The sequence below is a fragment of the Mizuhopecten yessoensis genome, unplaced genomic scaffold (genome assembly GCF_002113885.1).
Source record: "Mizuhopecten yessoensis strain PY_sf001 unplaced genomic scaffold, ASM211388v2 scaffold4701, whole genome shotgun sequence".
Lineage (NCBI taxonomy): Eukaryota > Metazoa > Mollusca > Bivalvia > Pectinida > Pectinidae > Mizuhopecten > Mizuhopecten yessoensis.
The window spans coordinates 541,483-565,409 of NW_018405678.1; the positions used below are offsets into that span (position 1 = coordinate 541,483).

The window sequence follows — 23,927 nt, forward strand, 5'->3', positions numbered from 1 at the left end:
GATACATATATGCAGACCAGCCTTTGCCGTAACTTTCATAGTGTGTAAATCAACAATGACTTTGTTATGAGCTATACAGACACAGTGAATTGTTTAATCTAAAATAGTTTTCTTTTTAGTTACCATTTCATGAGGACGAATATTAAAAGAAAATATAAAATGAAAGAAAAGTTTCGATAGTACTTTGAATAATGAATTGATTTACTGAAAGGAGGAAACATTTTCATAATATTTTAATTATATCTATATTAATTCGTTGTTTCAATCACATATTTATACCGACCGTGACTGGAAAATATGCAAATATTTTCTCAACATATATCTACCTTATATCTAGTGTTAATCTAATGTCAATTTCGTGAATTAATACATATTTTGAGAAAATCATTTTAAATTCTAAAGATTGTTGTGCCTGTAAGGATCAGTTAATATTAATATTAATCCGTTATTAAGTCAAAATCAAAAGATGCGTTTTAAAGTAACTCTTTTTCAACCTTTTTTCATGCATGAAAAACCTTTTTTGTAAACACAATCGTTTGACTGTCTATGTATAAAGAAACAATCAAAAGCAGCCTATTTCATGAAAACTGATTATTTAGATACTATTGATAGAAACGTCAATAAATGGGCACGTACCTTTTTCAGTGTCTCGAGGTTTACATGAATGGCCAGCTCAGTTTTAAACTTATCAGGTAGCATACCTAGAGAATTGATGTCAGATCCCTTCATCCTGCCACTGTTGTAAAAAAATGTATTAAGTTAAATGTTATATATAAATGTCATGAAACTACACGTAGATAACAATTGGCGATTATATTTGCATAATATTTTGTATGACTATAGGTATAAAATAATCGTGTTATTTCAGTATGTGTTTCTTGAACCATAACGCTTTTAGTACATATAAATCAATGACATATTTTTGTGTATTCCATCATGTAATGTCACGCATTGTGACATCAAAGTTAAGATACAAAACATGAAGTCACAACTCTGTGAGAGTGCATTGCAGACGATAGATATTTAACATACATGGCGTATTTGAGGTCTTGCAGATGGTCAAAATTAAATGCTTTTCTAATTTCATGCAAGGTAATGTTATTTAAAGAGCTCTTATTCGTTTCATTTGATATTAGAGTGATAAGCTCTCATCAAACTTTTCCTTTATCCAAGAAAAGCCTCACATAAAATAAATAAAACCTCTTGACTCATTTTATTATTTCAGATGTCATTTGTATATCATATTACTCAGAATGACGTCATATTGCGCGCTGATATGTCTTTCATCATTATTCCTGTGAGATGAGTCCATTGATATTGCAAAGATGCACTTCAATTGTTAAAGTCAACATAATGTAACAGAAAACAATTAGATGTAAAACAAAAGTTTTTGGTGACAGATGATTTTCTGCAGTATTTTATCATAAAGAATAAAATATCCAGTATCGTTGTTGCAGCTAAATAAAATTATATCAAACGACTACCATAAAAGGGAAAAACTATTTCATTTCAACGTTATCATAACCGTGATAAATATTACTGCAACGCTGTTATTACATTTTATAAAATAGGTATAGCGTGACCGAAATTATGTAGATTCCGTTATGTAGATTTTTTCACATTTATTACATATACAATAATGACGACTAAAGAGTAATAACAAAAGCAAGTAAAGATTTAAAAGTTGTGGATTCATAAGCTCAAACATTATAATAGCATCCTGAAATGATAGTTCCTTTACCCTTCCATCGTTACACGTAACCTCTGCGCATTGCATAATTAGCAATCATACAATAAAACAATAATAAAAATGTTGAAATTTACAAAGAAATAAATACCACAATGATTAAATATAAACCCCTCAACAAGTTTCATTTCCTTATACATGTTTCATATTGCTTATTTTCCTTTTTGATAACATGTTTCAGGTCATATTCCTTCACTTACTTTTTTTTCTTTTCTGTTCTTTTCGTATCACCTTTGTACCGTTTTCACACGAAAGTGTACAACTTTGTTCACGTTTCAGAAGCTGAGGTAGTATAACCGTTTCCACACATATCTTTACCGACTTTGTACACATTTCGGAGCTGTGGTAAACTTACCACTTCCAGATGCAATCGCACTGTCGTTGTACACATGTCTGAGCTTAGGGAGACCGTTTTCAGATGTAATCGTACATTTTTTGACCACATTTCTTTTGTGTGGAGACTTACTGTTTCCAAACGTAATTGCATCATCTTTGTGAACATGTTTGAAGTTTCGGGACACTTATCGTTTCCAGACGTAATCGTACCATCTTTGTACCCGTTTCTGAAGCTGTAGGAGACTTACCGTTTCCACACGTAATCGTACCATCTTTGTACCCGTTTCTGAAGCTGTGGTGGAACGTTGTGCATCCTCATGTACAGCTTAGCCCCATCCTACATCAGACATAAAACTTTAAACATCTTAAATCGGTAACCATAATATCATATAAGTCTACAGAGTATACTGACTACGTTTATGTTATTTCCATAAACCATTTTGTCCTCATACAAATTATACTTGGGTGCCAATGATTGTAAAATTCCATATGTTTGACTTATGATATGATCATTTCGTATTCCAACTTACCAGAAGCCTCTCAAATTCCTGTCTACTGGCATTTCGGTTTGTTATAACATTTCCCACCTGTCCTGAAAACAATAATTAAACATGTTTTATATTCATCTACAAAAAAATGTATGTTTGTAAAATGTTTATCGGTTTGCAATCACCATAATGAAAATATCTTCTCAAAAAACGCTCATTCATTCGTCTCAGAAAACTCATTAACTTAGTTACACTCGTGTGATAAGCATAATTCACAAAATTTAACCTAAGCAATGAGCGTTCTAAAAAGTCATCGATATTCTGTCACACTCATAAATCACATAACTTCACATCATCTGCATATCTATATGGAAATTAATATATTGTGCAGGATAACATTATTCCAACACAAATACTCCGTTCGGAAAGGACGATTTATATCTTCGCCACACATATCCACAGGCATGTAATAAGTCAATTTACTTCTCTTACTTTCAGTTTTGAATACATCGATTTTGCATTAACAGTGTATACAAAGTTTTGGTATGAATGTGAATTCTTTTAATACATCCTCCAACGTTAAGGTACTATTTACCCGGTTGAAAAGAGGAAAGGATCTACTGATGTATATATGAAAATAAAGAAGAATGTCACGCCCTCTCTCTGATTAACCTCTAATATATAAACGAATTAACAAGCAAAATGAGATTTAATTTAACTCTGCTTTTTAGTCTCCCCCTCATATTTGATGTCCTCTCAGTCCGTTACTTACAGTTTTGACATTAACTTCTTATTACGCATTGCGTGCCAATTTTTCGGTTTATATTTACCTTTTTCATTTTACTTTTCGGCTTTTTGTCGTTAATTACTTCTTTTTTTTTATTTCAACTTGAACAATTATAATGTAAAGCCTATCTTGGTTCTTTTATCAGTGCAGAAAAAAACTTCCACATAAGACTTAATTAACTGTAGCACGTTACTGACAATGCTATGTATTATTAAACGCAATGATAGCCAGATCTTAACTTTTTAAAATAGCAAAGTTATGTTATTCTACACGCGTTATAGATAAGGAAAGCAGCCCCTTTAGAACTTCCTTATATGTGAGGGTGTGTGTTTGAGGTTGTAAACGTGTTCTGGTTGTCATTGTTATTTATTTTCAACGTCACGTTGCTGACGTCAACTTCAAAAATACACAAAAGTGGCTCTATGACTGCGAAAAAAATTACATTTAACAAGCATATAGAAGGATTTTAAAAGAAAAAATATCTATCTTTCCAACGGTACTAAGTATTTTTTTGTACATCAACTAGAAATGTGGTTTTTGATGCAAGAAAGTTTGGTGGGGTCGATTTGTTGACATCGAGAGCTTCCTCCCTTCTCGTACATTGGGGTTGGCATATTTACTGAAAGTCGATCTAAACTCCTAAAACATGCAAAATTACTTCGAACACCTCAATTAGGGTCCAAATATAACTGTAACAAATTCTCAGGTCTCTGTGCTGTACACTACCAACTATGCCATGAGACGCAATATACACTGCTGCGATTTGGAATACCAGAGGAGTTGTAGATACTTTTAAGATATAGAGAGCTTGATTTGGTAACAAAAGCCGGTATTTCTAATCTTAAACAATTACACACACGAGTGTCTAAACATATTTAACAAACACAGCCCATGAACATTGATTCGAATACTTTAAAAAAATTACATGATTGCCACGCACTTAGGCTAACAAATTTGCACGATACTTTCCTCTAGCTTATTTTCCCCCGACATCTGTTTGCAGACAGCTGCATCTGAAACGTTCTATTCTGTTTTTGTTACTCAAAATATCTAAGGTTTGATACTTGTCATTCATGTCGGCTTGGCTTTGCAATAGCTCTATTAATCATTCTTACAGTACAGAACAAACACAATTGATTCAAGTGCAGCACGACGGTATCGTATGCTCTGGAATATTAAGTTTAGAACAGAATTGTTGAACGTCGAGCAATTGGAAAACAAACAAAGAGGAATTTCGAAATCAACGTGAAAGAAACCCTGTTATTTTTTTTGGCAAACTCATAGTATTGATCAATTAAGAAAAGCATGCCAGATTTATAGGACTTCTTGTACATTATTAGAAAAATAAACTTTCAAGTAAGTCTTTTTCATTTCTGTTCATCCAGATTGATCGTAGCCAATAACCGAATGGTAAAGCTTTGCAATCACCTCTTTGACGTTCGGTATGCTACTATGTGTACGTGACAAAAGCCGTTACCCCCAGATACACCAGTTGACTTGACCCAATGAGTATAGTTCAGACCAAATCCATTTTAGTTAGGGATAATAACAATATGTTCTTTGATCATTGTCAGTCAGCCGTTCCGTTTCATTGGTTTGTCATGAGAGTGAAAGATTGTCAGTGAATTAAAAATATCACCTGCATGTTTTTTATGCATAGATTTCCTGGTCATCTGTACATTTTATAATTCACTATAAATAAATTTCACTTGTATGATTATAATTCAACTTTTTATATAGCTATATGAATGAAAAATATATAATAACAGGTGACAAGGAATTCGAATACTTCAAATCAGCTTAATAGACTTTCAAATGTAACTTGACACTTTTGCAAAATCTTATTTATTAATGTTACGTAACCGATAATCACCATGCGCTGTTGTTCTATGTCGCATTGAAATTCAGGGTCTAGTTTTAAAGCCCTAAAATATAAGGTGCCCTGTTCTTATTAGATGCTCGTCAAACGTATTATAAGAATTGAGTTGTTCAAAGAAGCTATTTTGCAATTTTGCACTTTACCTCAATATGTAGATTTACTTGTCTACATAGTGAAGACGTTCATAGAAAGCAAATACATAATAGCATGTAGTTGTTATTTCGTTGATTAAAAAAATTCGTTGATAAAATAAAAATAAAATATGAAGGACAAAATTTCATTTTAAAAGTCTGCACTAATGTAATATTTGAATTGGAAAACAGGCAGCAATTTGTTCGTTATGTGGGGCATGTTATCAGATTACAAGGATCCAATAAAACCAGGATAGCCCTTAGATTGACACCCCAGGGGAATAGACCAAGAGGCAGACCTAAGACCACCTGGCGCAGAACCATCGGATCTGAACTGAAAGAGAATGATATGACCTGCAGAGAAACTGAAACAAAGGCAAAAGACAGAACTGGATGGCGAAAATTTGTGGCGACCTTATGCTCCGGCCGGGGCGAAGGGAAAGTAGGTAGGTATCAATCAGAATGATCCCATTCACAGAATCAGGTAGATAGCAAATGATTGGTCGCCCGTTGAGAAAGATCAGCAGAAACATTCCTTACTTTGACGTTACGTAGATCAAGGAAATATCAACAAAGTTTGGATTCAGCAATGTCAATAAATGTCACCCCTTAAAACGCAATGGACCTTGTGTTAAGATTGTGGTGTGTCAAATAGAGTACGTGAGGGGAAACGGCTTTTGTCACGTACACAAAGATTTACCGTTCAGAGTTTGGCTACGATGAATCCGGATAGGCTGTATTTAGGTTAGGCGTATTTCCTGATTCTATGAGACATATTGTGTTTGATATAAACAACAGCAGATCATTGGTATAGGTTGCATGCAGACATGTGTTTGTTAAGTATTGTATGATACAGTATTCTCGTTATTGGCCGATTTAATCTATTGAACGTGCGGTCTCTTACCTTCCTTGTAAAAAATGACTAATCGATTACAGAATAGAATATTTACAAACAATATACGTCAGAAAAATACCTATTCAATGTGATAATAAACCCTTCTCCGTATCATCTTCGTGAAAGAAAAAAAATGATATAAGAAAAATATCAAATGTGAATATATTACAATTTACTGAGATTTTTTAATAAAACAAAAAAGTGTTTTAAACGAAAGAAAAGATTTCAGATACGATTTTGAATTACGGTATCATTTATACCACCTACCGGTAGCATGATAGATTAAATACCATGGGTTGTCAGTATAAGAAGAAGTTGAGAAAGACTTGAGAACAACTTGAGAACAACTTGAGAACTGATCTACCCATTTCAAAGCACTTTGGAACGTATTTCTCAAAACAGAACGTCTGCTCGCGTCAGGTGAAGTCCGAAACCGGAAATAATTTCCACACAAAAAGGTATACGAGGGTATAAGAAAATAGTCCGTCATAAACAGATTAATACAAAATCACGAAAAAATATTGTGAGAATAACAACACCATTTCAGCGTAAATATGCATATGGAAAAGCCAATAACGATCAGATATTTTTTTTTAATTATTTTGTTCTACTTGACTTTAAGGTTCATGGTATTCCTCCGCGCAAATCTTCTATTTGTTCACATTTGCCACAGGCCGAGGATTTGCGATCGATGACAATTGAGCCTGGAAGTCGTTTGGAAAATATGGTGTGAAGTTGACTTTTTTTAATGAAGAAATATATAAGGTAGTAGTATATAGATGATAAACAGTTTATCACACAATATTTACAGGGTTTGTCGTTCGAACAGTTTTCTTATCGCTCACATGGATAATATCTCGAGTCCACCTGCGATGGGTTTTCGATTATATCCACGTGATTGCGATAAGAGAATGTGTTTTCACGACAAACCCAGAAATCACAGTGTGAAAATAAATGAATATCAATGTTCATACCTGTGTAATTACATCAACGACATAAAACAAGAACAGCATTATTAAGTAACGAAACAAGGGTTCGCCAGCCTGTTGGCAGTAAAACTTCATCTCTGAAACAGGCTCTTGAAAAGCGATTAGCTTTCAATTCAATTCATTGTACATAACTAATAAGTACAGCAATAGGGATGAGGTAACCGGTAGATCAATGACCCTTCCAGCATTATTAAAATGAATTCAAAGAATAATGACAATAGATTGTGAAAGTCAATGTCCTTACCGACAATTGTGGCGAAGATGAAAACACCGATTAGGTAACTGACTATGACGAAAACATACCTGAAAGATAATTAAAAAATAAATTAAGAACACATAACATATTTATATACTAAGGTTATCTAGCTCATGTCTTTATTGAAAGGTTTTTCAACACTGCTATCGAAATAAATTGCACAACCCTTACCTAATGAAACATTTTATTTAAATCCAAAGCGAAAAAGCATGGAAGTAAGAACCCTTGTACTATATAGAGGAAGACAAGAAAAAACAACCATTCTCATTATAGTTTACAATTTAAGGTTTATTAATAAAAATGCCATAACGGGATCGGAAATCATATTTAAAACATTGCGGAAGCTTTGCAATAGAGTTGCTTATAACCATTTGTAAGACGCGCTTAATCGCATCTGAAAGCCTTCGTAGTGGCAAATCTTGTTAAAGCATTATACCCCTAACAATATATACCTGCATTAGTAATTTCGAAATGTTTAAGTTTCTTTCTAATGATCTGACAACATGAAATGCAATACAAGAGATAATATGTAAAGGGCGAAAATTTTCAATTGGATCGACTAGTTTGAATTTAAGCAGTTTATTTTTATAGTATAAGTAGTTGATTTTAGTTTTAAATGGGAACATGCTACAGTAAAACCTCAATATATTGTCCCCCGTACCATTTGCCACCTCATTTATCGCTTACATATTTTAACGTAACTTTTTCTTGTTTTCTGAAGAATTCCTTTCTACGTTGCCCTCAATTTATCTCCTTCACCTATGCAAAGCTAACTTTTTCTTAGACGAATGGTGGTAGCATAACGTGCATGCCTTTTAATTAAATATAATCATCGTAAAAAATTATATGTTAAATCTACTCATATGGGTTTTTTTCAAATAAGCAAAATAATTTAGAATTCTATTTCTGGTGTCAGTCAACTAGTGCAACTTGATATAAATTGATTCTGACATCAATAAATGCGATAGACAGATGGATCCTGAGCAGGGGTAGAACAGTTAACATAATATATAACTCATCTATATCTAACATCCCAAAATGAAAATTATTTACCCTAAACTAAAATCAAACATTTATTACTAGTATATCACTAAATAGTGCGTATCATACATTTCATCGTTTGTAGAAAAGTTTCGGCAGATAGGTATGCGAGCAGTCAAATGAAAGAATTCAATACGGTTTTAGATACACTCATTCCTACACAATTCATAGCAATTTCCTGGTGACAATTAACAAAAACATATCAAAACCACAAAACAAAAAACAACAAAAAGGAAAAACCAGCTACCACAGCGTACAAAACTAAACACAAGTGTTAAATCAGGATGTGCAAATCAATGCTAAGTAAATCAAAACAATGAACGTAATTCAGTGTTACACAGAGGGAGACGTGAACTGTCCATGCTGATACCACCATTCATGTTTACAGAAACGAAAACACTGTGAGAATTTGACAACAAATACTTACGCTGAATAGGAAAGGCGAGCACTGTAACACAAAAATCTCACCGTGATATCTGTGTGATGTTTTCTCTAAGTGACGATTACCCTAAAGTTTCACCTTCTTATTTGTTTGATATTATTTACAGTAGATGCTGACGATTCCTTATACAATAATACACAAGCCTAACTGATATCTGTGCGATGTTGTCTATATTAGTGACAATCCCTGTATACAGTACAAACCTGCCCGTGATATCTGTGTGATCTTTTCTCTAAGTGACGATTACCCTAAAGTTTCACCTTCTTATTTGTTTGCTATTATTTACAGTAGATGCTGACGATTCCTTATACAATAATACACAAGCCTAACTGATATCTGTGCGATGTTGTCTATATTAGTGACAATCCCTGTATACAGTACAAAACTGACCGTGCTATCTGTGTGATGTTGTCTATATTAGTGACAATGCCCGTATACAGTTCAAACCTGACTGTGATATCTGTGTGATGTTGTCTATATTAGTGACAATCCCCGTATACAGTACAAACCTGACCGTGCTATCTGTGTGATGTTGTCTATATTAGTGACAATCCCAGTGTACAGTACAAACCTGACTGTGATATCTGTGTGATGTAAAACCTGACTTTGCTATCTGTGTTATGTTGTCTATATTAGTGTCAATCCCCGTATACAGTACAAACCTTACCGTGCTATCTGATTGATATTGTTTATATTAGTGACAATCCCCTTATAAAGTACATACTTTACCGTTCTAGTTGTGTAGTCTAGAGTATATTTTGTGACTAACCCCATGCATATTGTTTCAAAAAGCTTACATATCAATAAATATTTAAATAAAATTATTCATTATTCAAACTAACTTTTATGTTAAAATGTACATTGCAATTTTGTGGGGGGTTTCTTCTTCTATAAAACAATACCAAATCAATAATATTTCTTTAAAACAAATGCTACTATTAAGAATTAACTCGAAACCATGTCATACTAGCGTAGCTATCTATATACAGATGTGATTGCTCAACATTGTTATATTTTTTGTATGAAAGGCAAAATAACAAAAACGAAATAATGGAAATCGCAAAAATTGTGGTAATGAGTGCATCTGATTTTACTGAGAGGTTCGCGGGTAAAAGCAACGTTTTCAGTCCCGTGTGCCAACTATTTGATCTAACAAAAATATTAGATAGTCTTCTGTATGTCACAATAATATACAATAGCAACGCATTCCTGATATAGAAGACGCATATTTACAGCTCTGAACTTAAAGTTATAAATATTGATTTTTACAAGCAAAAAAACTAACACGTATATGACAAAAATTACTGTTTCTAAAAAGGAATATTTACTTACTCCCAATTAGTTTCCGGTGGTGGAAGGTCACCTATCGTAGTTAGGGTCAAGGTCGACCAAAACAGTGAAGCTAGATACTTCCGGGTCACCGATGAGAACTCTCCTATTGGTTTAGGGTACGACCAGTCCCCTTTGAAATCTTCGGCTTCTGATATAAGGTAATAAAAGGCAGCAAACCAATGAGAACCGAGGAAAAGTATATGCGTCAGATTGGCTACACGAAAGAAATTTGGATACGCCGTCCGTGATTCTAGCATGTAAAGGAACCGAAACGTTCGATACAGCTTGATGAATCTTGGGAATCGCACCATTGGGTGTATTCCAATGAAAAACTGTATAAAATCCAATGGAAACAAACACACGAGGTCCAAATAGAAATATTTTGTTGAGATATAATTTTTGGCAAGTTTTACGGAATCAAACACCATAAGTCCTTGATCTAAGTACCCTGTACGGAACTGACAAACGATATCTAAAACATACACAATGTCGCATACGATGTCGCACGTGATCCACACGAATAAATGGTTCTCGTGTATCTCTCTAAATGCTTCACGTGCAATGCACGTCCATAGATTATAGAGCACGGCCACCGTGACTAGTCCTGTCCAATACAACATCAGGTTACCGTCCATCCGAAACACTGTTCGATGTTTTTCTTTTGTCTCATGTTTGCTTACATTTTCAGTGTGGTTTTCGACAGGATTACAATTGGATTCTACCCTATAAGGCTGTCGTGTTGAAAACTTTTTCAGAAATGAATCTTCACGTGTCACAGTGGACTTTTTCTTTGGTGTTACGGCGTTCGTGACCTTGACCGCGTGCCGGAGACTGCGCCATCCTTTGCCTACCTCCTCTTCCTCTTCCGTACCCGGGTTTGCTGTTTGTCCCGTGCGACGCCCTAATCGGGACATTAGGTTTCGAGTCTTTGACCTTCCTGGCGAACTACTAGAGATGGAAGACGTACTTGTCTTTCTTTTTTCCTTTTTCGATCGAACTTCCGGGGACGGTGTTCCCGCAGGAGTTTCTACTTCCGGTGAGGACGATAACTCCATATCTATGCCTTGTGCATCTCTTTGGTTGATCTCCAATTCCATGATAGAAATTATTTTCGAAAATGTTACTTTCGTATTCAAAGTTCCAATCATCTAGCTCTTGTTCGTCGATATATATCCTATGTATAATAGCAGTCCTGAAAGCTTCTGAATGTCATCTTGGTAGCGTCTTCGTATAATTTAAGGAACTTCAGTTCCTCGTTAACGCTGGAACGCTGAGTAAACACCTTTTTCTCGTCTGCCGGTTATATATTTATCACGTGTTGATTGTTTTCGGTCATAGTATACCCGTATTAAGGGCCATTTCAGTCTGTGTCTAGTCTCATTGTTTTCTTCTATCTGTTATACTAACATAAGCGTAATAGAAGGTAACATAGCTACCCTGCTTACCAACATCGACAAATGTAAATAACTAGTGTTAAAAAACAGATAACGTATATACGGTCTCTCATCGTTGTATTGTTATTACTATTTCTGTGGTGAGTTTTCAAATCGATCGCAACATTTCATTTTATTTATTTTTAATTCTAATCACGTTTAAAATTTCAAGTGTTATATAATTATCTTTTGGCTTCGATCAATCTAAATGATTTTCAGAATTGCGTATATGAGCAATATCCATATAGAAAATCCTCATTCAAATGAAATCATTGGTCAGAACGGTTTTGTGGTGAAACAATTGTCTCAGTTGTAACATATTTTAAAAAGTCTCTTTTAAACTGCAGCGCCGCCTCGAGATACAGTGAGTACAGGAGATAACTCTGTAGAGCTGTTCACATGTTAAATGACGCACAGTTGCACGTGTTTCTATTTATATATCCAAATCAGCATTCGGGGATGACAGAGCGTTCCTGGTTAAGTTTTCGTTCTTTCTACACATCTGCAAATAGAGACAAAAACGGTTAGATAAAAATCCTACAATATAGATACAAAATAAGGACAAACACGGAAAGATAGAACGCCTGTAATATAGAGACAAAAACGGTAGGATGGAAAGAACACCTGCATTATAGAGACAAACAATGTCAGATAAATTGTCTGCAATAAAGAGACAAAAAACAGTAAGACAGATTGTCTGCAATAAAGAGACAAAAACGGTAAGTTAGAAAGGTAACAATATAGAGACAAAAACGGTAAGATAGAAACCTAACAATATACAGACAAAAACGGTAAGTTAGAAAGCTAACAATATAGAGACACAAATAGTAAGATAGAAACCTAACAATATACCGACAAAAACGGTAAGTTAGAAAGCTAACAATATAGAGACAAAAATAGTCAGATAGAAACCTAACAATATACCGACAAAAACGGTAAGTTAGAAAGCTAACAATATAGAGACAAAAATAGTAAGATAGAAACATAACAATATACAGACAAAAACGGTAAGATAGAAACCTAACAATATACAGACAAAAACGGTCAGATAGAAAGCTAACAATATACAAACAAAAACGGTAAGATAGAAAGCAAGCAATATAGAGACAAAAACGGTAAGATAGAAAGCTAACAATATACAGACAAAAACGGTAAGATAGAAAGCTAACAATATAGAAACATAAACGGTAAGATAGAAAGCTTATAATATAGAGACAAAAACGGTAAGATAGAAACCTAACAATATACAGACAAAAACGGTAAGATAGAAAGCCAGCAATATAGAGACAAAAACGGTAGGATAGAAAGCTAACAATATACAGACAAAAACGGTAAGATAGAAAGCCAGCAATATAGAGACAAAAACAGTAAGATAGAAAGCTAACAATATAGAGACATAAACAAGAAGATAGAAAGCCTGCAGTATAGAGACAAAAACAGTAAGATAGAAAGCCTGCAATATACAGACAAAAACGGTAGGATAGAAAGCTAACAATATACAGACAAAAAGGTTAAGATAGAAACCTAACAATATACAGACAAAAACGAAAGATAGAAAGCTAACAAAANAAAACACTAAGATAGAAAGCCTGCAATATAGAGACATAAACAGTATGATAGAAAGCCTGCAATATACAGACAAAAACGGTAGGATAGAAAGCTAACAATATACAGACAAAAAGGTTAAGATAGAAACCTAACAATATACAGACAAAAACGAAAGATAGAAAGCTAACAAAATACAGACAAAAACGTAAGATAGAATGCTAACAATATACAGACAATAACGTAAGATAGAAAGCTAACAATATAGAAACAAAAAGGTTAAGATAGAAACCTAACAATATACAGACAAAAAAGGTTAAGATAGAAAGCCTGCAATATACAGACAAAAACAGTAAGATAGAAAGCCTGCAATATAGAGTCATAAACAGTAAGATAGAAAGCCTGCAATATAGAAACAAACAAAAGTAAGATAAAAAGCCTGCAATAAAGAGACAAAAACAGTAAGATAGAAAGCCTGCAATATAGAGACAAAAACAGTAAGATAGAAAGCTTACAATATGGAGAGAAAAAACAGTAAGATAGAAAGCCTGAAATATAGAGACAAAAACAACAAAATAGAAAACTAACAATATAGAGACAAAAACAGTAAGATAGAAAGCCAGCAATATACAGACAAAAACGGTAAGTCTGTGTGATGTTGTCTATATTAGTGACAATCCCCGTATACAGTTCAAACTTAACCGTGCTATCTGTGTGATGTTGTCTATATCAGTGACAATCCCTGTATACAGTNCAGTAAGTTAAAGAGCCTGTATGATAGAGACAAAAACAACAAAATAGAAAACTAACAATATAGAGACAAAAACAGTAAGATAGAAAGCCTGAAATATAGAGACAAAAACAACAAAATAGAAACCTAACAATATAGAGACATAAACGGTAAGATAGAAAGCCTGCAATATAGAGACAAANATGTCTATATTAGTGACAATCCCTGTATACAGTACAAACCTGACCGTTATATCTGTGTGATGTTGTCTATATTAGTGACAATCCCAGTGTACAGTACAAACCTGACTGTGATATCTGTGTGATGTAAAACCTGACTTTGCTATCTGTGTTATGTTGTCTATATTAGTGTCAATCCCCGTATACAGTACAAACCTTACCGTGCTATCTGATTGATATTGTTTATATTAGTGACAATCCCCTTATAAAGTACATACTTTACCGTTCTAGTTGTGTAGTCTAGAGTATATTTTGTGACTAACCCCATGCATATTGTTTCAAAAAGCTTACATATCAATAAATATTTAAATAAAATTATTCATTATTCAAACTAACTTTTATGTTAAAATGTACATTGCAATTTTGTGGGGGGTTTCTTCTTCTATAAAACAATACCAAATCAATAATATTTCTTTAAAACAAATGCTACTATTAAGAATTAACTCGAAACCATGTCATACTAGCGTAGCTATCTATATACAGATGTGATTGCTCAACATTGTTATATTTTTTGTATGAAAGGCAAAATAACAAAAACGAAATAATGGAAATCGCAAAAATTGTGGTAATGAGTGCATCTGATTTTACTGAGAGGTTCGCGGGTAAAAGCAACGTTTTCAGTCCCGTGTGCCAACTATTTGATCTAACAAAAATATTAGATAGTCTTCTGTATGTCACAATAATATACAATAGCAATGCATTCCTGATATAGAAGACGCATATTTACAGCTCTGAACTTAAAGTTATAAATATTGATTTTTACAAGCAAAAAAACTAACACGTATATGACAAAAATTACTGTTTCTAAAAAGGAATATTTACTTACTCCCAATTAGTTTCCGGTGGTGGAAGGTCACCTATCGTAGTTAGGGTCAAGGTCGACCAAAACAGTGAAGCTAGATACTTCCGGGTCACCGATGAGAACTCTCCTATTGGTTTAGGGTACGACCAGTCCCCTTTGAAATCTTCGGCTTCTGATATAAGGTAATAAAAGGCAGCAAACCAATGAGAACCGAGGAAAAGTATATGCGTCAGATTGGCTACACGAAAGAAATTTGGATACGCCGTCCGTGATTCTAGCATGTAAAGGAACCGAAACGTTCGATACAGCTTGATGAATCTTGGGAATCGCACCATTGGGTGTATTCCAATGAAAAACTGTATAAAATCTAATGGAAACAAACACGCGAGGTCCAAATAGAAATATTTTGTTGAGATATAATTTTTGGCAAGTTTTACGGAATCAAACACCATAAGTCCTTGATCTAAGTACCCTGTCCGGAACTGACAAATGATATCTAAAACATACACAATGTCGCATACGATGTCGCACGTGATCCACACGAATAAATGGTTCTCGTGTATCTCTCTAAATGCTTCACGTGCAATGCACGTCCATAGATTATAGAGCACAGCCACCGTGACTAGTCCTGTCCAATACAACATCAGGTTACCGTCCATCCGAAACACTGTACGATGTTTTTCTTTTGTCTCATGTTTGCTTACATTTTCAGTGTGGTTTTCGACAGGATTACAATTGGATTCTACCCTATAAGGCTGTCGTGTTGAAAACTTTTTCAGAAATGAATCTTCACGTGTCACAGTGGACTTTTTCTTGGGTGTTACGGCGTTCGTGACCTTGACCGCGTGCCGGAGACTGCGCCATCCTTTGCCTACCTCCTCTTCCTCTTCCGTACCCGGGGTTGCTGTTTGTTCCGTGCGACGCCCTAATCGGGACATTAGGTTTCGAGTCTTTGACCTTACTGGCGAACTACTAGAGATGGAAGACGTACTTGTCTTTCTTTCTTCCTTTTTCGATCGAACTTCCGGGGACGGAGTTCCCGCAGGAGTTTCTACTTCCGGTGAGGACGATAACTCCATATCTAAGCCTTGTGCATCTCTTTGGTTGATCTCCAATTCCATGATAGAAATTATTTTCGAAAATGTTACTTTCGTATTCAAAGTTCCAATCATCTAGCTCTTGTTCGTCTCGATATATATCCTATGTATAATAGCAGTCCTGAAAGCTTCTGAATGTCATCTTGGTAGCGTCTTCGTATAATTTAAGGAACTTCAGTTCCTCGTTAACGCTGGAACGCTGAGTAAACACCTTTTTCTCGTCTGCCGGTTATATATTTATCACGTGTTGATTGTTTTCGGTCATTGTATACCCGTATTAAGGGTCATTTCAGTCTGTGTCTAGTCTCATTGTTTTCTTCTATCTGTTATACCAACATTAGCGTAATAGAAGGTAACATAGCTACCCTAATTACCAACATCGCCAAACGTAAATAACTAGTGTTAAAAAACAGATTACGTCCTTATAGTCTCTCATCGTTATATTGTTATTACTATTTCTGTGGTGAGTTTTCAAATCGATCGCAACATTTCATTTTATTTATTTTTAATTCTAATCACGTTTAAAATTGCAAGTGTTATATAATTATCTTTTGGCTTCGATCAGTTTAGATGATTTTCAGAATTGCGTATATGAGCAATATCCACAAAGAAAATCCTCATTCAAGTGAAATCATTGGTCAGAACGGTTTTGTGGTGAAACAATTGTCTGAGTTGTAACATATTTTAAAAAGTCTCTTTTAAACTGCAGCGCCGCCTCGAGATACAGTGAGTACAGGAGATAACTCTGTAGAGCTGTTCACATGTTGAATGACGCACAGTTCCACGTGTTTCTATTTATATATCCAAATCAGTATTCAGGGGTGACAGAGCGTTCCTGGTTAAGTTTTCGTTCTTTCTCCACGTCTGCAATATAGAAACAAAAACGGTTAGATAAAAAACCTACACTATAGATACAATATAGAGACAAAAACGGTTAGATAGAAATCCTACACTATAGATACAAAATAAGGACAAACACGGTAAGATAGAACGCCTGTAATATAGAGACAAAAACGGTAGGATGGAGAGAACACCTGCATTATAGACACAAACGATGTCAGATAAATTGTCTGCAATAAAGAGACAAAAACAGTAAGACAGATTGTCTGCAATAAAGAAACAAAAACAGTAAGATAAAAGGCTAACAATATACAGACAAAAAAAGTAAGTTAGAAAGCTTACAATATAGAGACAAAAATAGTAAGATAGAAACCTAACAATATAGAGACAAAAACAGTAAGATAGAAAGCCAGCAATATACAGACAAAAACGGTAAGAGAGAAACCTAACAATATACAGACAAAAACAGTAAGATAGAAAGCTAACAATATACAGACAAAAACCGTTAGATAGAAAGCTAATAATATACAGACAAAAACCGTTAGATAGAAAGCCAGCAATATACAGACAAAAACGGTAAGATAGAAAGCCCGCAATACAGAGACAAAAACGGTAAGATAGAAAGCCTGCAATATAGAGACAAAAACATTAAGATAGAAAGCTAACAATATAGAGACATAAACAAGAAGATAGAACACCTGCAAAATAGAGACAAAAACGGTAAGACAGATTGTCTGCAATATAGAGACAAAAACAATCAGATATATTGTCTGCAATAAAGAGACAAAAACAGTGAGATAGAAAAGCTAAAAATATACAGACAAAAACGGTAAGTTAGAAACCTAACAATATAGAGACAAAAATAGTAAGATAGAAACCTAACAATATAGAGACAAAAACAGTAAAATAGAAAGCCAGCAATATACAGACAAAAACGGTAAGAGAGAAACCTAACAATATACAGACAAAAACAGTAAGATAGAAAGCCAGCAATATAGAGACATAAACGGTAAGATAGAAAGCCTGCAATATAAAGACAAAAACGGTAAGATAGAAAGCCTGCAATATAGAGACAAAAATGGTTAGATAGAAAAGTTAACAATATACCGACAAAAACGGTAAGATAGAAAGCTTTTAATATACAGACAAAAACGGTAAGATAGAAAGCCTGCAATATAGAGACGAAAACGATAAGATAAAAAAGCTAACAATATACAGACAAAAATGGTAAGATAGAAACCTAACAATATACCGACAAAAATGGTAAAATAGAAACCTAACAATATAGAGACAAAAATGGTAAGATAGAAAGCTTATAATATACAGACAAAAACAGTAAGATAGAAACCTAACAATATACAGACAAAAAAGAGGTAAGATAGAGAGCTTATAATATACAGACAAAAACAGTAAGATAGAAACCTAACAATATCGAGACAAAAACGGTAAGATAGAAACCTAACAATATAGAGACAAAAACGGTAAGATAGAAAATATTATGTGATCTACAATGTTTATATTAGGAACCATTTTGTTGGCTTGATGACAAAATTGGGTGATCCGGTAAATTTTAACAACTGATATATTTATAACGATTTAGTTGGACCTTTAACATATCTGTCCTGAAATTCCGATTCACTCCGATTCTGCTGAAGAATAACATTATTTTTGATAAATTTTGCCTTTATATGCCCTACGTACTGTACTTCTTATTCATATTACTAATCCAGAAAGCATTTATCCTCGAGGTGGGCAGATTCATTGTAAGTTAACATGTGTTGTATACATTTCTTACGGTGATAATTTTAAAATCCTGGGCCATGATATTTTGCTTTTCTTTTCAATAATTAACAACAATTCAAGGTTACATTAACTTGTCAATGGGTTAATAAAGTTTAACACGTGCAGATATTTCTGAAAATTGTTTAAAGCCATTATTATGTTACTACGATGAACATTTACCAGCGCCTGATAATAACATCGCATAAACCACACCATTACGCAGGATATATATTCCAATAAGGTTTCAAATATTTAAATGTTTATAATCTAAGTGAGATTTTTTTACACGGGAGACGAAAACGTTGTTTTTTTTATATATATATAAAAACCTTTGAGATTACAGATGAAAAAGACTTACCACAATCCTGAATTCTCTAAGCACATACACACTCCAGGCGTTAGTTAAAGTTCAACATAAATAAATTCCACGCGGTATAAAGCTTCAATTTAGGTCTACGATCAATGAAGGTTTAACATATTAACATAAACCAACCGTTATTAATCAGTCCTTTAAACGAATTTCAAAATAAGAGATAAATAATGTCATCTAACACAACATTTGGAATGTGTAAATATTCATACAGCGGGTAGGCATGTGATTTGAGAGGACAAGACACCGCAGGCTCAGAACCGCTCTGTCTAATGCACTGTAGCGTTCTGTTAGAAAACCGGCACAGGAAAAACCACGGAGAAAGTCGATAGAACGCCTCTAATCCACGGGCAAGGGTATTTTGAACAGGGCTAATATAGCGTTGACGGATTAAATATTTTGGGGTTGACTGAAATGAGAACCCCGGAGGCGTCACAGCCGAAAGTTGCTATACGACATAATTGATAGATCTATTGATTTCATTTCCTTTTTATAAAACACATCAAACTATGTTGAAGAATACATCCCTCAACTGCTCATATTGCCGTCTCATCTATTTAGAATATAAGACACTAAGTTACAAGCTTTCTGTACAAGGTCATACAATCGTACAGGATACAATGGTATACATATATATTTGCGTGTGATGAGAGAGAGTTTCCTCGTCAACGACGGCAACCCGAGATAAATAGCAGAGAACGGAGCGCATAAATTGTTTACGTTGGTCTAAATTAATGAATAAATTACTGGACTGCCAAGGTCTTCGAAATGATGGGTTTCGATATCATCAATATTGTTAGTATTTCGATTGAACATATTATCATAAGCGGTATACCAATAACCGTTACATGTACGGAGTGAAGTCTTTACTTAACGGATTCTTCAGTTAGAACATGAATGCATAAATTTCAAAATATGACTAATCCTAAGCAATGTATTGCTGTGAAGCGGTGTAGCGACAATTGCTTTAAATGGCAGAGTGAAGTGTTTATCTATTGCTTTATGCAAAATAAGGTTTAAATGTTTTCCATCATAATTCTTTATCTATGGTGAATGTGTAGGCTTGGACTTGATCAAGGTTCTAACTGCTTTTTAAATAACTTGTATGTACCATTCCCTTATAATGAAATGAGCAGGGATGCCCGATTTCCTGTATACAAAAACAAACAATATTTTGAATCATTGATCTATGTCAAGAGGCGCTTGTTATCGGTCTCATTCAGAGGTTTTAACCAGATTAGTCAAATCAATCATGAAATGAGATTCATCGTCATAACCCGTGAGGCAGGACATGCGTGACCATCCCCACTAGTGGGAACTCCCACGTGGGGGGAAAACCACGCCCAGTTTATAAATTGCATTCACAACCATTCTTCAGTAATGTGTTGGAGATGGATTTGTATAATATCAAATAGTAACGTCAACTTGTTCTCGCCAAAATCATTACATTGGTTTATATAGTGTAGGTCAAGATTAATATATCTTACTGAAATGGTATTGTCTGATTGGGAATACCAATTCGTTATATAACGGTAATATGTAGTTTATGGGTCATTTGGAGAAAACTTTTCGATAGCAAGCTAGTTATCTTAATATGATTCATATATCATTTTCTAACAATCAGCATTGATGACAATCTTTTACTTTAACGCTTTGGCGGCATGTATTCGTTCATAAAGCTTGACTGTCTAAAGCATTTTCCATTAGTTAATTGATTTCATTACAAGTCATTCAACGTAACTTGTTTCACTACTAACGGAAAACTACATCTGTACGTTGAATGTTTTCATGTATTTGGTCATTTTTGTATTGTTATTTCGTATCGCCATGTGTTATAGCATTTATACAATAATAACACATTTATACAACATTCATACAACAATCATACAATCATAACACGTTCATACAAGCATTCATACAATAACACACGTTCATACAATTATAACACATTCATACAACATTCATACAATCATAACACGTTCATACAACAAACACGTTCATACCATTCAGACAATAATAACACGTTTATTCAACATTCATACAATAATAACACGTTCATCAGTATAAAAGGTCCATACAACATCCATACAACAATAACACACGTTCATACAATTATAACACATTCATACAACATTCATACAATCATAACACGTTCATACAACATTCATACAATAATAACCCGTTCATACAATATTCATACATTAAAAACACGTTCATAAAAATAAAATGTCCATACAACATCCATACAACAATAACACAAGTTCATACAATTATAACACATTCATACAACATTCATACAATAATAACACGTTCATACAATAATAACCCGTTCATACATAACACCCATACAACAATAACACGTTCATACAATTATAACAAATTCATACAACATTCATACAATAATAACACATTCATAAAAATAAAATGTCCATACAACACCCATACAACAACAACACACGTTCATACAATTATAACACATTCATACAACATTTATACAATCATAACACGTTCATACAACATTCATACAATAATAACCCGTTCATACAATATTCATACAATAATAACACGTTTATACACCATTCATACAGCAATAACACGTTTATACACCATTCATACAGCAATAACACGTTTATACAACATTCATACAGCAATAACACGTTTATACACCATTCATACAGCAATAACACGTTTATACAACATTCATACAGCAATAACACGTTCATACACCATTCATACAGCAATAACACGTTTATACAACATTCATACAGCAATAACACGTTCATACAACATTCTACACTTTCACAATAAGTTTGATCTAAATATTTTAGATAAAGTGTCAGGGAAGTTACATGTTATATAACTACACAAATACCCTACTGTTCACATTTACCAGTAATTTGGTCCAGAGAAGATGACTTATAACTACAGGTTATTCAATAAACATACTTCTCCTATAGAAATTGATGCTACATCATAGAGGTACTATGGTAAAGCTATCAGACAGTGCAATGATATCGTCCGATTTACGGTTAGTTAACAACTGTGATGTAGGAAATTAGCATACGGTATATTCCAACTACCGTTGTCATTCCATCTCTCGAAAAGGCTCAAGAATGGCCGAATGATAACTTTATACATTATATATATATATCTGCTACCACTTACCTGAACAGTTACGGCCACAATAAATTTACAGCTGTCTTTTTATATACTTAATCCGCCATGTAAACCATCCAAAACGCAAGCTTCAAAATACTGGTACATCCTAAGTTTGTTATGTAAATCCTCTGTGTAAGCTTATGTTACTTATGGTAAGTGCCCCTTTACGGAGACCTCTTATGAAAATCACAGGCCCACTCCACTTTCATTTATCACTGTATAAAAACTGAATAAATGGGTATACTAACGCTAAACAATATATCAAACAAGTTTAAATGTAATTTGCGTCCGGCAACCCTGCAAAATCATATTTGAGTATCACCTGTATTGGTTGTGTTAAAACAGCGGGAAACTTAACATCAAGCCGTACACGTCTAGGGATGTTGACACTGAACAGCTTTACATGGGAAATACATTACTTTTCAATCAACAGATATGTAATTTTGTTACGACTTTTTCAAGTTTCACTTCTTGTTATGTATACGGGCATTGCATTGCATTTTCTGTGCAGGACTTTTAAGAACTTTAGCATACAATATGATATACAGATATATGCTTAAATTAAAATAAGTGAAGTATCCCGATCACTGAGACACGTGTTATATCAGCGAGAGAAACACCTTTGTCATGGAGAGCCACAGGTAAGTGGAAAGCGCTAAAAATGCTTGAACTAACATCTGGAAAAGGAAACTTAACAGTTTGATGATAATAATAATAACTTATTTTAAGGATGTATGGTATATTACTGTATAGGTAGTGACTATCATTGTGTACTGTATCAACACACTTTAAGGCTGTATGTACATTACTATATAGGTAGTGACCATCATTATGTACTGTATCAGCAAAGACTTTAAGGCTGTATGGTACATTACTATATAGGTAGTGACCATCATTATGTACTGTATCAACAAACAATTTAGGCTGTATGGTACATTACTATATAGGTAGTGAGTATCATTGTGTACTGTATCAACACGCTTTAAGGCTGTATGGTACATTCCTATATAGGTAGTGACTATCATTGTGTACTGTATCAGCAAAACACTTTAAGGCTGTATGGTACATTACTATATAGGTAGTGACCATCATTGTGTACTGTATCAACAAACACTTTAGGCTGTATGGTACATTACTATATAGGTAGTGACTATCATTATGTACTGTATCAGCAAAGACTTTAAGGCTGTATGGTACATTACTATATACGTAGTGACTATCATTGTGTACTGTATCAACAAACACTTTAAGGCTTTATGGTACATTACTATATAGGTAGTGACTATCATTATGTACTGTATCAACAAACACTTTAAGGCTGTATGGTATATTACTATATAGGTAGTGACTATCATTGTGTACTGCATCAACAAAACACTTTAAGGCTGTATGGTACATAACTATATAGGTAGTGACGATCATTGTGTACTGTATCAGCATACACTTTAAGGCTGTATGGTACATTACTATATAGGTAGTGACTATCATTGTGTACTGTATCAACAAAACACTTTAAGGCTGTATGGTACATAACTATATAGGTAGTGACGATCATTGTGTACTGTATCAGCAAACACTTTAAGGCTGTATGGTACATTACTATATAG

At 34.0% G+C, this 23,927-nt stretch overlaps 2 protein-coding genes across 8 annotated transcripts in view; both read right to left on the minus strand.

The window, feature by feature from the left end:
• LOC110449613 (cyclic nucleotide-gated channel rod photoreceptor subunit alpha-like) overlaps nucleotides 1-22,405 on the minus strand; it is a 32,200-nt gene extending 9,795 nt beyond the window's left edge. For 4 of the 7 annotated variants that reach the window (XM_021496580.1, XM_021496585.1, XM_021496584.1 and 1 more), the window contains exons 1-7: nucleotides 19,150-19,230; nucleotides 10,324-12,258; nucleotides 8,977-8,997; nucleotides 7,497-7,555; nucleotides 2,614-2,675; nucleotides 2,332-2,420; nucleotides 637-736 (exon numbers count right to left, since the gene is read on the minus strand). In XM_021496580.1, coding sequence (XP_021352255.1) covers nucleotides 637-736; nucleotides 2,332-2,420; nucleotides 2,614-2,675; nucleotides 7,497-7,555; nucleotides 8,977-8,997; nucleotides 10,324-11,471 — 1,479 coding nt within the window. In that variant the 5' untranslated portion in view covers nucleotides 11,472-12,258; nucleotides 19,150-19,230. Of the gene's footprint in view, nucleotides 1-636; nucleotides 737-2,331; nucleotides 2,421-2,613; nucleotides 2,676-7,496; nucleotides 7,556-8,976; nucleotides 8,998-10,323; nucleotides 12,259-19,149; nucleotides 19,231-22,326 lie in introns of those variants that run through there. The other 3 variants (XM_021496582.1, XM_021496586.1, XM_021496581.1) reach the window with 2 other exon arrangements.
• Nucleotides 15,093-16,193, minus strand: LOC110449601 (cyclic nucleotide-gated olfactory channel-like). Its single transcript, XM_021496554.1, has one exon. It carries the CDS (start codon nucleotides 16,191-16,193, stop codon nucleotides 15,093-15,095), a length of 1,101 nt encoding a protein of 366 aa, XP_021352229.1.
• Nucleotides 22,406-23,927: the final 1,522 nt, after the last annotated feature.

What these genes read in the sequence shown, in the direction of transcription:
- LOC110449601 (XM_021496554.1), bottom strand. Translation starts at nt 16,193, where the DNA reads ATGGAATTGGAGATCAACCAAAGAGATGCACAAGGCTTAGATATGGAG.